This window comes from Eleutherodactylus coqui, chromosome 12 (genome assembly GCF_035609145.1).
Source record: "Eleutherodactylus coqui strain aEleCoq1 chromosome 12, aEleCoq1.hap1, whole genome shotgun sequence".
NCBI lineage: Eukaryota > Metazoa > Chordata > Amphibia > Anura > Eleutherodactylidae > Eleutherodactylus > Eleutherodactylus coqui.
Window position 1 is genome coordinate 85,937,086 of NC_089848.1, and position 16,938 is coordinate 85,954,023.

General features: G+C 43.5%; 1 protein-coding gene across 5 annotated transcripts in view; it reads left to right on the forward strand.

Annotated features, from left to right (window-relative positions):
* Positions 1-16,938, forward strand: part of DYNC1I1 (dynein cytoplasmic 1 intermediate chain 1) — a 379,676-nt gene that overhangs the window by 26,522 nt on the left and 336,216 nt on the right. For 2 of the 5 annotated variants that reach the window (XM_066584515.1, XM_066584520.1), the window contains 4 exons: positions 1,396-1,536; positions 7,973-8,087; positions 10,484-10,574; positions 15,465-15,488. In XM_066584515.1, the coding sequence (XP_066440612.1) occupies positions 1,396-1,536; positions 7,973-8,087; positions 10,484-10,574; positions 15,465-15,488 (371 nt within the window). The remainder of the gene's footprint in view (positions 1-1,395; positions 1,537-7,972; positions 8,088-10,483; positions 10,575-15,464; positions 15,489-16,938) is intronic. The other 3 variants (XM_066584516.1, XM_066584517.1, XM_066584518.1) reach the window with 3 other exon arrangements.

The following is a 16,938-nucleotide window of genomic DNA, read 5'->3' on the forward strand; positions in this document are numbered from 1 at the left end:
CATGTAATACAGAATAGAGGACAGAAAAGTGTCAATAGATTAATCCAGTCTTCAGGAAGAGAAGCAGTAAACCTCCTCCCTCAGAGGCCAGGGAGTGGCAGGGAAGCTTCATACAGAAGCTTATCTGTATTCAAAGTATACAGCATTGCCATATTGACTTATCTAAGCCTACTGTAGTACAAGAGAGCTGTAATTTGTCATTACATAAATGAGATGACTCTGCTGACTCTGTCCTAGTATAAACACTAAAGCTGAACATTAAGCTGGGAGTAAAGAGGAAATGTCAAGCCTATTGAGTGGACCTTGGTGTTTAGTGAGAATGTAGATACAATCATTTTTTGATAATCTCTTGGCTAGAAGAGCAGTATATAAGGTCAGGTCTGAAGGGTTACTGGAGGTATTGTGTCATTTGTCACTGGAGGTATTGTGTCATTTGTCTAATAACCCTTTATGAAAAATACATCATTGGTTTACTAGCCCACAGCGATGATGCACTATACTTGACACTTGAAAACAACATAGTGGACTTTTTCAAAATATCAGAAAACCCTTTGAATATGAATGCCTACCCTTCAACCCCATTTCATTTTGTTTCTTAAATCTAAATAAATCCAGAAAACTACCCGATTCACCTCTTAAAGGGACACTCCAGCCATGGTACAAGATTCTGTACAGGCACTGGAAGGGGGGGGGGGGGGGGGTGCATGTATATTACCTGCAGTTGTTGTTCTCTGCTGATGTCTTTCCAATTTGGGAACCTGTTTTCAGCCATCCAAGATGGCGGCTGCAATTTTGTAGCTGCCCAGTGCACATTGTGCACTGTCCTCTGATCTACCAGCACTGATCACATGAGCAGGGCTGGCTAATTAGAGAACAGGCATAGTGCATTGGTAATCTAACATCAGCAGTGCACTGCAGGGATTAGGTAGTCTGAAGATTGCATTGGCCAATGTGACCTGGAATCCAGTGGATCAGAGGGGCATCAGCACAAAACACCAACAGCAGATAATATAACTGTCCCCTACAGTCCCAGGACAAAATTGTGTCTTGAAACTGAAGGGTCCCTTTAACAATGCAAATTCGTCTGCAGCCACCACCAGAGGAAACTAATGAAGGGACAAAATAGTAATACTTTTTTCAATTCATTAAAGTAACAATTCCACCAAATGAGCTGACGCTGAAGCATATCGTATGTATTGTCTTTAATCGTGGCTGGGGGGAATAGGATTGTTTGCACTCCAGAGCAATTTATGGGGAAGCTGAGAATGTATGGCACTGTTCCTATATGAGTACATCTATGGAGATGACTGGGATACTGCTACAGGTCCTCTAAAACTATTGTAAAAGAAGGGAAAGTAAATGTAAGAAATTCTCTGGATGTTCTTGTCCCCCCAGGATTCCATGATGTCTGATAAAAGTGACCTGAAGGCGGAACTTGAAAGGAAGAAGCAACGCTTAGCCCAAATTCGAGAGGAGAAAAAACGCAAAGAAGAGGAAAGGAAGAAGAAAGAGGTTTGGGAAGATGCAAACTTTTCTGTAAGAACAAGAGCTCAAAAACTGACATAGGAGCATCTTCATATAGATATGGTACAATGTGGGCGCCTTGCACATGTTCCTATAGATATGGTACAATGTGCACTCATTGTACATGTTCCTATAGATATGGTACAATGTGCTCTCCTTGTACATGTCCCTATAGATATGGTACAATGTGTGTTCCTTGTACATGTTCCTATAGATATGGCACAATGTGCCCTCCTTGTACATGTTCCTATAGATATGGTACAATGTGCTCTCCTTGTACATGTCCCTATAGATATGGTACAATGTGCTCTCCTTGTACATGTTCCTACAGATATGGTACAATGTGCACTCATTGTACATGTTCCTATAGATATGGTACAATGTGTTCCTTGTACATGTTCCTATAGATATGGTACAATGTGCCCTCCTTGTACATGTTCCTATAGATATGGTACAATGTGCTCTCCTTGTACATGTTCCTACAGATATGGCACAATGTGCTCTCCTTGTACATGTTTCTATAGATATGGTACAATGTGTGCTCCTTGTACATGTTCCTATAGATATGGTACAGTGTGTGCTCCTTGTACATGTTCCTATAGATATGGTACAATGTGCTCCTTGTACATGTTCCTATAGATATGGCACAATGTGAGCTCCTTGTACATGTTCCTATAGATATGGTACAATGTGCTCCTTGTACATGTTCCTATAGATATGGCACAATGTGCTCCTTGTACATGTTCCTATAGATATGGTACAATGTGCTCCTTGTACATGTTCCTATAGATATGGTACAATGTGCTCCTTGTACATGTTCCTATAGATATGGTACAATGTGCTCCTTGTACATGTTCCTATAGATATGGTACAATGTGTGCGCCTTGTACAGGTTCCTATAGATATGGTACAATGTCTGCTCCTTGTACATGTTCCTATAGATATGGTACAATGTGCTCCTTGTACATGTTCCTATAGATATGGCACAATGTGCCCTCCTTGTACATGTTCCTATAGATATGGTACAATGTGCCCTCCTTGTACATGTTCCTATAGATATGGTACAATGTGCTCTCCTTGTACATGTTCCTATAGATATGGTACAATGTGGGCGCCTTGCACATGTTCCTATAGATATGGTACAATGTGCACTCATTGTACATGTTCCTATAGATATGGTACAATGTGCCCTCCTTGTACATGTTCCTATAGATATGGTACAATGTGCTCTCCTTGTACATGTTCCTATAGATATGGTACAATGTGCTCTCCTTGTACATGTTCCTATAGATATGGTACAATGTGCTCTCCTTGTACATGTTCCTATAGATATGGTACAATGTGCCCTCCTTGTACATGTTCCTATAGATATGGTACAATGTGCCCTCCTTGTACATGTTCCTATAGATATGGTACAATGTGCTCTCCTTGTACATGTTCCCATAGATATGGTACAATGTGCTCCTTGTACATGTTCCTATAGATATGGTACAATGTGCTCTCCTTGTACATGTTCCCATAGATATGGTACAATGTGCTCTCCTTGTACATGTTCCTACAGCTATGGCACAATGTACTCTCTTTGTACATGTTCCTATAGATATGGTACAATGTGTGCTCCTTGTACATGTTGCTATAAATATGGTACAATGTGTTCCTTGTACATGTTCCTATAGATATGGTACAATGTGGGCTCCTTGTACTTGTTCCTACAGATATGGTACAGTGTGCTCTCCTTCTACATGTTCCTATAGACATGGTACAATGTGCTCCTTATACATGTTCCTATAGATATGGTATAATGTGTTCTCCTTGTACATGTTCCTATAGATATGATACAATGTGTTCCTTGTACATGTTCCTATAAATATGGTACAATGTGTTCCTTGTACATGTTCCTATAGATATAGTACAGTGTGCTCTTCTTGTACATGTTTCTATAGATATGGTACAATGTGCTCTCCTTGTACATATTCCTATAGATATGGTATAATTTGTGCTCCTTGTACATATTCCTATAGATATGGTATAATTTGTGCTCCTTGTACATATTCCTATAGATATGGTATAATTTGTGCTCCTTGTACATGTTCCTATAGATATGGTACAATGTCTCCCTTTTGTACACGTTCCTATAGATATGGATAGATAGTAATCAGGGCTCAAACCCAAGTCCTTTCACACTCCAGTCTGCTCCCCAGTCTTGGCCCTGCCTTGGTGCTAATTAGGTTCATTATAAAAGCCTGACCCTGCCACTGCACCAGTGCGTAATTATTGTGCTCCACAGCCTTGATCTAGCTTTACCCCTGACTACTCCTCTGCTATTTGAACTAAAGACCTACTGATACTGACTTTTGGCTTCCTTCATGACAACGCTACCTGTTTTCTCCATTTATAGTGCAACACTAGAGCTCCAGTTACCAACCCCTGGCTTCCTTCCTTTCAATGCTATCCACCTACTCCATTTGTACTGTGACATGAGACCTACAGTTACAGACATCTGGCTTCCCAACTGACAATACTAGCCGCCTCTTTCATTTGTACTGCAACACGAAACCTCCAGTTACCGACCCCTGGCTTCTTTCCTGACAACTCTACTTGCCTCTTCCATTTGTACTGCGACACGAGAACTGCAAGTAACCGCCTCCTGGTTTTCCTTGATAATTTTCCAGATCTGCCGCTACCATATTTATGGACCAACCCAGTGCCTGAAAGCTACAAAATAATCATGCCAAAAAAAAGGATCCCATGGTGGCCACTCTGAGAAAGCAGATCACAGAGCTCCAGGAGTTTTGCGCCTCCTACCAGGAAAAGGTTGCTGGTGTGCAGCAAGAGATCAAGGGGTTACAGAGAGGCGCAATTCAGTGCCAGACGTCGGTATGCCACTGCCAGCAAAATTTGCAGGAGATCATCACCAATGCTGAGGTTTCCTAAATCAATGCAAAATCTGTTTTCAGATGCAGCTCATCTTGTTTACCAGTGACAGGAAAAAGGTATTCTTTATCATCAACTTCCTCACTGATGAGGCGCTTGTCTGGGCCTCACCATTGGTACAGACCAACAGTAATTTTCTTGCTAGACTCGCTGCCTTCACAACAGCTATGGATCAAATCTTTGATGACCCGAATTGCTGTGCCACTGCCGATAGGAGGTTACATAACCTGCGAGACGGGCGATGCTCCGTTGCAGAATATACAGCAAGATCTTGTCCTTGGGTGACTGATACTATCTGGAACCAAGCTGCACAGCAAAGCCAACTTCCTCAAGGATTATCTGAGGGAGTAAAAAATGAGTAGAGACCCCAGGCAACCTGGAAGATTTTTATTCAATTATGCATCTGAATAGATTAAAGGCTTTTCGAGTGGTGAAAGGAGAAACTGCAGGGTTTGGGCAACAACCCTACCTACTCTTTTAGTCAATCCACATTGACTCCCTAGCCAAGGTCTGAGGCCGCACCAGAACTGATGCAGGTTGATGTCATCTGTAAACCCCTTTCCACCTCTGAGAAGAAGAATCGCTGTGCTGAAAACTTGTGCCTTTATCGTGGACACCCAGGACATTATGCCTTAAACTGCCCAAATAAGTTCCAGAGGACTCTCGCCCTAACCAACCTCAAGATTATGAGTGATCCAACCATCATGAGACAGGGGGATGCTGCTAAACAAGCCTCTTTACCTGTAATTCAAGACAGCATGAAGACCCTTCCTCCGTTCCACCATTTTGTCCTCCCCATAGAGTATGTAATGGGAAATCAGACGATACAAGGCCCAGCGATGTTGGATTCAGGAGCAGGAGGAAACCTCATGGATTTAGGATTTGCTCATACCTGTTGATATGGAGATCGTGGATGGGTCACCCTTGGCCTTGGAACCAGTCACACAGAAGACAATCGAACTGAAGCTTTGCATGAAACCTTACCATCAAAAACGATCAGCTTCCAGCTCATCTTGTCCCCTAAATTTCCGGTAATTCTCGGAATCGCCTGGTTCTCTACTCATAATCCCGTTATCAACTGGGAATTAAGGACCATTGCCTTCCCTTCAGAGTACTATAAAAAGAACTGCAAGATGGCACCATCCATTCCTAAACCAGTGCAATCCCCCAAGGATTGTCAACAAGACTGGGAGAAGTTACAGGTTTAGTACCAAATGTTCAAGGATGTCTGCAGCAAGAAGAAAGCTGACCAACTGCCACCGCATCTGCCCTATGATCGCCCAGTGCAGTTGCTCCCCGGAGCTTTTATTCCATTTGGACGGATCTACAACCTTTTGGAACCGGAATTGAATTGGTACTCTGAGAATACCTGGATGAAAATTTGAAAAAGGGGTTCGTTTGACCTTTCTCGTCCCCAAGTGGGGTGTCCATATTCTTCGTGGAAACAAGGAATTCAACCCTGTGACCATGTATCAATTACATGGAGTTAAGTAAGATTCCGTAAAAATCACTATCCCCCTCCCTTTGATTCCTGAATAATAGAGAGACTCTGCTCTGCTAAAATCTTCACCAAACTAGATATAAGAGGAGCCTATAACCTTGTATGGATTCACCCAGTAAATGAATGGAAGATTGCATCGTCATTTTGAATATCTGGTAATGCCGTTTGGCCTCTGCAATGCTCCCGTTACCTTCATCAATATGTATTTCAAGACCTGTTGGACCAATTTGTGGTGGCATATCTCAATAACGTCCTTATCTTCTCTGATAATTTGGGGGAACATTGCAGGCACGTCTGGGTGGTCCTGGAATGATTCCAAAAGTATGGAACCCAGCAAGATTAAAGCCATTACTGATTGGCCCATTCCTAGAAATGTACAGGAAGTACAGTGCCCTATTGGTTATGCAAACTTCTACAGAAGATTTATTAAGGACTTCTCAAAGCTCATCTCTCCTATCACCGCCCTCACAAAGAAAGCACAAGTGTTTTCTTAGTGCCTGGAGGCCCAGATCACTTTAGAGACATTAAAGATTCTTTTCACTTTGGCACAAGTGCTGATCCACCCAAGACCAGAATTGCCTTTTGATGCTTCCGACTCCGCAGTAGGGACTATCCTGTCACAACAAGTTGGAGATAGGATGCAACTATATCCTTGTGCATTTCTGTTGTATATCTTGTCACCCACAGATAAGAACTATGACATCGGAAACAACAACCTTCTGGCGATCAAGGTCGCTTTCACTGAATGGAGTCACCTCCTGGAAGGAGGCCATCACCCTGTAACTGTCCTTACTGACCATAAAAACTTAGAATTTCTCTGTACGGCCAAGACGTTATTGGCCAGACAAGCATGATGGGCTCTGTTTTTCTCCAGGTTTAACTTTGTTGTTTCCTACCAACCTGGTTCCAGAAATGGCAAGGCGAATGCCTTGTCCAGGATGTTTTCAGAACCTGAAGGGGAGTCAAACACAGACTGCAGCAACTTTTATTGGAATCTGCCCTGTAGTTATTCTACAGCTACATATTCTATAGTTATTAAACACCTCTTAGCACCTCCAGTTTAATGATGATCGGCCTGTATAACTCCAGGATTAGACTACATAGGGTTTGATTTCTGTCTGTCCCCATGGAGATACATAGGCATACATAAGTGCTGTATATGCAAAATGATAGCAAGTTTTACATTAAGACTACTCGCAAAGCTTTATTTCATTTTTATTTTAGATGCATTGGGACAATTCAAAAAATTGTTTGCAAAGGTAGCTGTAGCTTTTCAATCTTCATTCACGGGAGATTTTAAGTCCTGCCCTATATGGGATCATAATTTGCATAAGCCGTTCCTCTTTGAGGTTTAATACTCCCGAAAAACTGGGCCATTGGGAAGTATGCTCTGATATGCCAGATGGACTTATGGTTCCCCTTAGGCACCAGTTTTGCAAGTGATTAGTATTGAACGAACTCAACCAGCAGAATTCTGTTTTGGGTCAAACTTTACCAAAAATTGACCCGAACTGAGCTTTTAGCAAAGTTCTACCAGTAACAGGGTTCTACTGGTTCAGTTCGCTCAACACTAGTCCTAAACACTGGTGTATAACACTGTCTAAGAGCCATGAAAGCCACGTACAACACTCTCAAACTTTATTTGGACCAAACCGAAGTTTTGCAAACGTTTAGTGAACCAACGGAACCAAACTTTTGAGAAGTTCAATCCGTGTTACCAGGGATATTAGATGATAAAACGTCTTTGTAGATTATATCCCCTTTTATCTGATCAGTATAAAAAAAGGTAGCAACCCTTCTTTAGGGGTTTGGTCTGTATATTTCAGGTGGGATATACTGTATATCAGAAAATCTGAAGGAGTCTACATAGGATTCAGTTCAGTAAGACAGCAAAACCAAGTTATGGCTGTGGTTCATCCAATGGTCTGAGGTCACCTGAATGTAGAAAGCCATATATATCCTATATATACTTGCATCGCTGCGGTATAACTGACAATACACTGTTTTCTATAGGCTGAACAGCAACAAAAAATAGAACCCATTCATGAAGACACAGATCTGGACCGTAAAAGACGTGAGACGGAAGCTTTACTGCAGAGCATTGGGATCTCCCCGGAGCCACTGTTAGGTATTCTTATTTTAGGAATTTTGATAAATTAAAGTTTCCTTAATTTGAGTCAATCTTTACATGAAAGTATCTATGCCTCTGGAAGAAGTTGACTTGTCAGTTTTCCCATTGCATCCAATTGAGTGAAGAAGCCCAGATTCCTTTGGGTGTGTCCACACGTAGCTGATTTGTTTGTGTTTTAGTCCCGTTATTATAGCCGTGTTTTAGTCCCGTTATTATAGGCGTGTTTTAGTCCCGTTATTATAGGCGCGTTTTAGTCCCGTTATTATAGGCGCGTTTAGTCCCGTTATTATAGGCGTGTTTAGTCCCATTATTATAGGTGTGTTTTAGTCCCGTTATTATAGGTGTGTTTTAGTCCCGTTATTATAGGTGTGTTTAGTCCCGTTATTATAGGCGTGTTTTAGTCCCGTTATTATAGGCGTGTTTAGTCCCGTTATTGTAGGCGTGTTTTAGTCCCATTATTATAGGCGTGTTTTAGTCCCGTTATTATAGGCGTGTTTTAGTCTCGTTATTATAGGCGTGCTTTAGTCCCGTTATTATAGGCGTGTTTTAGTCCCGTTATTATAGGCGCATTTAGTCCCGTTACTATAGGCGCGTTTAGTCCCGTTATTATAGGCGTGTTTAGTCCCGTTATTATAGGCGTGTTTTAGTCCCGTTATTATAGGCGTGTTTAGTCCCATTATTATAGGCGTGTTTTAGTCCCGTTATTATAGGCGTGTTTTAGTCCCATTATTATAGGCGTGTTTTAGTCCCGTTATTATAGGCGCGTTTAGTCCCGTTATTATAGGCGTGTTTTAGTCCCGTTATTATAGGCGTGTTTAGTCCCGTTATTATAGGCGTGTTTATTCCTGTTATTATAGGCGTGTTTAGTCCCATTATTATAGGCATGTTTTAGTCCCATTATTATGGGCGTTTTTAGTCCCGTAATGTGACAAAAGAAAACCATTTTTGTTTTCAGTAACTCTTTTCTTGGCCGTGAATACTATGCCCGAGAAAAGATAGGACTTGCCCTAGCTTTCCTGCATGGCATGTCGTTTATACTATATGCGGGAAAATAGGGCAGGACCTATCTTCCCGCAGGTTTTTTCCAACTCCTGCGCTATGGCATGGAGTTTGAACAGCATGGGAACAAAAAATGAAAACCCATTCATGCGCAACTACGCTCCGCATGCGGCGACCGTAGTTGCCTATACAGTCATATGAAACTACCCAAAGCCACACTATTTGATGCAGATTTTGGTATGGATCTGCAGCTCATTTTACCTTTTGAATTCAATTTCAATTGTGCTGCACTTCATCCATTGCATCCAATTGATTGAAGAGGCTCAGGTTCGGTACGGGACTGTTCACACATGGCTGCAATTTTCCAAAGTTGGAAAAGTTGGAAATTTCAATTCTACAGAGCACACGGTTAGGATGGGTGCAGGGCTTTATTGATCACAAATGGATGGCATATCTAAAGGTGGGTTCACAACTGCATTATGGCTTTCAGTCACAATTCCATCTCTTTTTTCTGTTTTTGGAAATAAATGTTTCCTTTTTTTACCCATTGATTGCAATGGGTTTAAGAAAAAATGGAAAGCAAACAGAAAGCTTTCAGTTTGCTTCTGTGCCGTTAGGTTTCTGTCTTTTAATTAACGCGTAATGCAGTCTGCAGCGCTATTTGTTTAGTTAAAAAAACAGGGATGACATCAGCGGTAACATCACTGTTTGAGGCCCGGCCCATGTGATTCCCACACTGGTGCATGCTCAGTTCATTTTGGCACTGGATGCTGATGGAGACACTTCTCTGTTAGTGAGTGGATTGATTGGTTGGTTGGGAGGTGTGTATCCCAGCCAGCCAATCAGCTTTAGTTTGTACACATTTATTCTGGCTCCTCCTCACAGAGGACGCTAGTTATTCTCTCTTTCTGAAAGTGTGTCTGGTCAAGTCCTGCGTGTGTTCAGAAAAGTCTCTGGGGTATTGTTACATCGTATCCCCCCGAACACTTGTGGCTAATTTACTTGTGTAACATCTAGCTATTAAATGATTACATTTATTGTAGCAACATTCCCTGTTTCTAACTAGAAAAACTGAGGGTCACCTCAGGTTCCTGACATGGGGTTGCCCTCATCAGGGTGAATGCTCCACTTTTAGGTAGGGTCCCCTCGGATTTGTAGGTTAGGGACAGATTCCCCATTTTCCCACTTTTTGGTTTCCTTATATATTGTATTGCCCGCTTTTGAACTTTGTGTGTATTCATCCTTTAAGGACATAACATTATGTCCGATTTGGATATGGTGCTTTGCGTCCAGTTTGGACGTAACAGTGACATGTTCAGCTTTGCTACATCTGTGTAATAACTAACCATCATGCTGTCAATAACCTGGGATGCCCATTATTTTTATCATTTCAGTCCCAACCCCAATGTCACCTTCATCTAAATCACTGAGCACACCCAGCGAGGCTGGCAGTCAGGACTCAGTGGATGGCACAATAATGGGACGGTAAGTCGTCTCTCCTGTCCCCCATGCATGTGACTATAGGTATGTAGTGTTTATGCTGCCATGGTAACACACCCAATGCAATCCATTATAGTCATGCTGCACACAACGCATTTCACTCACTACCATATTAATGTGTTCTTGCTTGTCATACTAACAGATCATGATATGTGGCACCTGGATAATTTATATGTTGGTATTTATCTGGGTCCATCAATGTCTATAGAAACAAAGGACTGAAACCCATAGAGGTGTGAAATGGTGAATGGATGGGGGCTGGAATCTTGTGGTTCAATCTTATTTTATCCTTTTCATAAAACCAATGCAAAGTTATAGCAAAGCTAGTGGGGTGGACAAAAATATGGAAACACTGTATGAAATGCATGCTTTAAGTTATAAATCATATTTCAATAGGACATGTAACCGATTTTAAGTAGAGATAATATGATACAGATGCTGCGGAGCAGAAGTGAACGGCTACCTGAGCAGCAAGGTTCCATTGGACAGGGGTATGAGCCACTCAGCAGCCGTTACTAGTTGGCTCCCAAAACCACTCGGAGCAGGGCAAGAGGTGAAGTAAACACAAATTTGGCAGAAAAGCTCCCAGCCTAGCAGGGGTCAAAAGGGCAGCTCAGTGCTAATGATTAAAACCCATGTATATCATACAGTGTTTTCATATTTTTGTCCACCCCCTGTATAACCCCCAGTGCAAACTAGGGGCATACCTGGGGAGGTGCTCAAAGCATTTTGATACTGAGCTAGGGCAGTAATCTAAATCTTTGCCCCAGGTGCAGGAAATCCTCACTGCAACTCTGATTTAAACAAATGCTAACATCCACCATATAGCACCCATATAGTGCACATACTGAATATAGAACCACACAATACACACACAACATTCAGACATAGCAAAAATCACCTCACTCTGTTTAAGCCCCCCACCCCCATGAGTTTAATGGTGGCATATGGCAAAACCTGGTCTGGCATCAACAAGGTGCTTATAAAGTGCGCAGTGTTCTTAGATACTACCGAAAAATCATGCTATATCCTCAGAAATCCTGAAAATTCATGCTAGGTCTTATTTTCGGGGTAGGTCCTAATTTCAGGGAAACGAGTTATGCTATATTTCTATTTTTCAACAATTTCAAGATCTCTATTTTCCTTCAGTGAATGGAAACAATGCTGTTTATGCAATGTAGCAGGATGTCAGATTCCCCCTTCTACTGTTGATCTATGAGAGACTGCAGTACTAGCTAGGTTTGGACACAAAAAGGAGCTTCAACACAAAGGGACTAAGTCTCTTCAATAGAAGTGAATGAGCAATGTTAATCTAAGCAACCTGCTGGAAGCTTCTGGTAGACTACTTGGAAGATGTGAAAGGAGTTTGATTGTGGTTCTGGAGCCTTCTGTTTGCTGCTGACTTGTGAGACAGGCCTGCTACGTGGCTGGACAAATTCAGGTGCTGATGTTCTGGGACTTCCTGGTGCTGCTGTGGAATACTACTTGCTGAGGGACTGCAACTGAGAACTGTTGGCACTTGAACTCTGTTGGCGCTATATATGGGAGGCTGCTGCCATAAATCTGGAAGCTCGCAGTGACCACCCCGGAGGGTAGGAAACAGGTTGAACTCCTTAACCAACTTGAGCTCACAGGGGATTTAAGCCTGGTTTAGACAATGATTATCGCTCAAAAAATCTTGTGAGTGATTTTTGAGCAATAATCGTTGTGTGCTTTTACAGAACCTTGCGCTGCAAGTGGGGTATTCAGAAGACAGCGGGGCCACTTGTCTCTGCATCCAGCTGTTCCCCCCGATTGTAGCGCCCGGCTGTTATACAGCGGTGCGCTCCGAGCGGGGGGTGCAGAAGACAAGCAGAACTAGGAGAGACCGGTCTCCAGTGATCCTTGTGTGCACACAGACTACTGGAGGCGCAATGGGGACTATCCAGCAGGGTCAGAAGGATACAAAAAAAGCCTTGCAACACTTCCAAAACATCCAACGTTTGCTATTTCTTTTCCATAGGAAATCATTGCAGTAGCAATAGCCCCCTGATTGTACTTATTCTAGCCTGGGGGTCTTGTACCATATATAAGATATATACAGTAAGCCAATCAGCTACATCACATCAGGCAGATTGACTTGTGCTCTGCTGAATAAAGCAGCTCTATAACTATTATCATCGTCATTTATGAAATGAATGTTCTCATAAAATCCTGATATCAACAAAGCAGGAGCGGTCCGTCATTACGCCGGAGAAAGACAATGGCGCTGATAATAAGGCCACTTTATTGTACAATGGAAGCAGATTACAGCAGCACAATGCCTCCATTCATAGCTAAAGCAACGTTCAGGCTCAGATGTTATTGGCCTGTTCTACTATTCAGCCTCCTGGACCAGGAATGGCGCTATGTAAGAACTGTCGCTAATTTGGGTGTCATCTTATAGTAAATAGCAATCAAATCCCCTTCATCCGACATACTGTAGGTGCCGGAGTATCAACTATTCTGGATTATTGGATGACCTTAGAAAAATATTTAAAACTTACTTACAAGATAGAGAACCTCAAGGAAGACAGCCGAGAACTGTGATCTATATACACTGTATGACCACTTACTGAAGCCCTGGCCCTTTCACAATTGGAGATTCTCTATATGGAAATTCGACCCTGGAGTGCAGCATAAAATTAAGTGACAAGTTTTTGGTGGATCAGTTTCAGTGTGAATGGAAAAATCCAGCGATTCGAGGGACTTCCAACGAGGCCCGGTTATCGGTGCTAGACTAGCTGGGCCAACCTGGTGGGGTTTTCTTGTGCAGCAGTGTGCAGAGTTTGCAGAGAATGGCGTGATCGAGGAAAAACAGCCAGGAGAAGCGGATCCTGTGGACTTAAACAACTCATCGACAAAAGGAGTCAGAGGCGGATGTCAGGAATCGTTTTGACAGTGCGCAGTCAAGCAAATTGTAGCCAGATACAACAACTATGCTCTAACTAATGTGTCTTGTAGTTCCTTAGCATGGGCTATAATTGCAGACGACCAATTCTGACGCCATTGGTGTCTAAGAGAAACAGAAAGACAAGACTCGAGCGGGCAAAAGAGTTCAAAAATTGTATCGCTAAACAATGGTCAGAAGAATCCAGATTTCTGTTGCACCATGTTGATGGGAGGGCGCTGCTTGGGTGTCTTGGCAGTAAATGCAGTACTTCAGTCAGTCTCTTCCTCACTGCAGGGTTACTGATGGGACAGGGGACACAGAAGTCCCATTCTTGAAATCGGTGGGGGTCTCAGCGGTGAGACCCCACCAATCAGCAGGTTATCTTCTATCCTGTGGATAGAGGATAACTTGAAATTCTGGTACAACCCCTTTAATCTTGGCTATGCGGCCCTATGATTTCTATGATGATCGCTGATACAGTAAAAGGATAACATAAAATATAATAATATTAGGATATGTGAGCGTATCCTTAGGCTGGGTTCACATGGGGCGGAATTTCTGTGTGGACTTTCGGCCAGCAATCTGAAGCCTAAGACTAAGCAGCAAAGTGGACGAGATTTGCAAAAATCTCGTCCACACATGGCATCTGATCCATTGTGGCCAAGCCGCGCTAAAACTGACATGACGCAAGGAATTCAAAGCCGTGGCATGTCAATTGTATCACTGTTTCCGCTGCGGGCTCTCTCCTGTCTATGGGGAGAGATGGCCACAGCGGAATACAGACGAACAAGCTGCCTCAAACCTGTGACGAATGGCACGAGTTTTATAGCTGCCTTTCTACTGTGGAAATCTCGCAAAATTTCTGCGCGGTCCCGCTGTGGACATTCCGCAAGATTTCCCTCCCATGGGAACGCAGCCTTATTGTGTACAAAAAAGGCCTCTCACATGAACGGTTCTTACCGCGTATTACACGCGTGGGTTTTGCATGCGTAATATGAGGTAACTAACTTTACATTACATTTAACAGTGCCGTTCACAAACAGCCCGTGAAATGCGTACGCAAAATACAGAACGTGCACTAACTGGGCGCGGATTACATGCGCATACACTCCAAGATAGTGTATGGGGATTTATCGGAATACGGCAGTACGCAATGCATCGCTTACTGCTGCGTGTTCCCTGTGCGAGAGATACGCCCGCGGCACGCAGGAGAGAGTGCCTGGGTGAGAGAGCCCTAATAACATGCAATGTCTAATACTGTATGGTGCTCAAGGAACAGCACTCTATGTTGGGTGTATTACACTATCACATGGTTGCCAAAATACAAATGCAGAATAGTGCTGCCATACACTTCAAAAATGATATAATGTACCGCGCCACACAATGTAAGTACTACCATACTCAAAGAATACCGCCATCCAATGAGGAGATGGCAGCTCCGTACGTAAAGTACTCTAATAACAGTATTATACAATGCCTAAATAATAGAGATGAGCGAGCGTACTCGGAAAAGCACTACTCGCTCGAGTAATTTGCTTTATCCGAGTATCGCTGTGCTCGTCCCTGAAGATTCGGGTGCCGCTGCGGCTGACAGGTGAGTCGCAGCGGGGAGCAGGGGAGAGCGGGCGGGAGAGAGGGAGAGAGAGATCTCCCCTCCGTTCCTCCCCGCTCTCCCCTGCAGCTCCCCGCTCCGTGCCGGCACCCGAATCTTCAGGGACAAGCACAGCGATACTCGGATAAAGCAAATTACTCGAGCGAGTAGTGCTTTTCCAAATACGCTCGCTCATCTCTACTAAATAACAATGATAGGCAATGAATATAAACATTTATGGTGCTCACAACTTAGCGTGTCAGGCCAACCGTGGCGCCACCTTCAGGAGCGCTGCTACTGGGGTGCTCCAATATAACATGTGTGACTTGTGTAATATTATGGATAAAAAACCTGTTTTATTTCCTATTCCCAGGAATATTCAGAGCGGCCTTATGGGGTAAGGAAGTGTCTGTGTGTTGTGCGATTATTGAATGACACGTTTTATTTTACTCTGCTCCCGAAGGAAGAATGTACGATCTGCAATGGTTAAAATCTATATAAAATCTGGGGTGACATCAGATTAGTTTACTAATTCTTACTTACATGAACATTTCTTCTCCACTCACATCCAAAGCTAAATTCAAAATTCTACTGGTTTCTAGCGGACAAAGAGCAGTGCATTCTGGGACATCATGGGGTGGTTAGAGCTCAGTTTTTGTTATATGCTTAAAGGGGTTGTCCCGCGCCGAAACGGGTTTTTGTTTTTTTTAACCCCCCCCCCCCCGTTCGGTGCGAGACAACCCCGATGCAGGGGTTAAAAAAACAAACCAGGTAGTACTTACCCGAATCCCGGCGGTCCGGCGTCTTCATACTCACCTGCTGAAGATGGTCGCCGGGATCCTCTCTCTCTGTGGACCGCAGGGCTTCTGTGCGGTCCATTGCCGATTCCAGCCTCCTGATTGGCTGGAATCGGCACGTGATGGGGCGGAGCTACACGGAGCCGGCATTCTGCACGAGCGGCCCCATTGAAGACAGCAGAAGACCCGGACTGCGCAAGCGTGGCTAATTTGGCCATTAGAGGCCGAAAATTAGTCGGCACCATGGAGACGAGGACGCCAGCAACGGAGCAGGTAAGTATAAAACTTTTGATAACTTCTGTATGGCTCATAATTAATGCACAATGTACATTACAAAGTGCATTAATATGGCCATACAGAAGTGTATAGACGCACTTGCTGCCGCGGGACAACCCCTTTAAGGCCTCATGCACATGGAATGCGCGGATTTCCGCAGCAGAAGACCTACAAGTCAGTGTGGAAATGATTTTTAAATGCTTGTCGGCGATCGTGGATGAGATCGTTTTTCCACATGGATGTACATGGATGCACAGCGGATCGTCCGTGTGGAGAAAAAAAAAAATCGCAAGCCCAAAGTGACTGCCTTCCCCCTCCTCCCTGCTTGGTCTTCAAGCAACCAGAGAGGTATCTGCCTTCAAATCCGCAACTGAATTGCAGATGCAATGCGGATTGCTCGCTTCCGTAGAGATCAATAGAACCCATCCACGCGGAATTCACGGTAAAATGGAACATGCTGCAATTTCTTTTCTGCACACGGAATCCACAAATCAAATCTGCATGTGTGCGTGAGGCCTTAGGCTAACTTTACATGGGTGAGCGCGATATGGAGCAATGAATCCCGCCCCCCGATTATACTCCCCACCATGTGAATTCCCCGAGAATGCGAGGCATTTTCATGTTAAAACAGCCACGCATCACTTTGGGGATGACGGGATCCTCCGCCGCGGCTGACAGTTTTCAATGGGAGACCTCGAATTGCTTGCAAAGTAATCGGTACTAAATCAGTAAGAAAAGTGTTATGTTCATGCAGGGCTCAAGTATGGCGCCCTT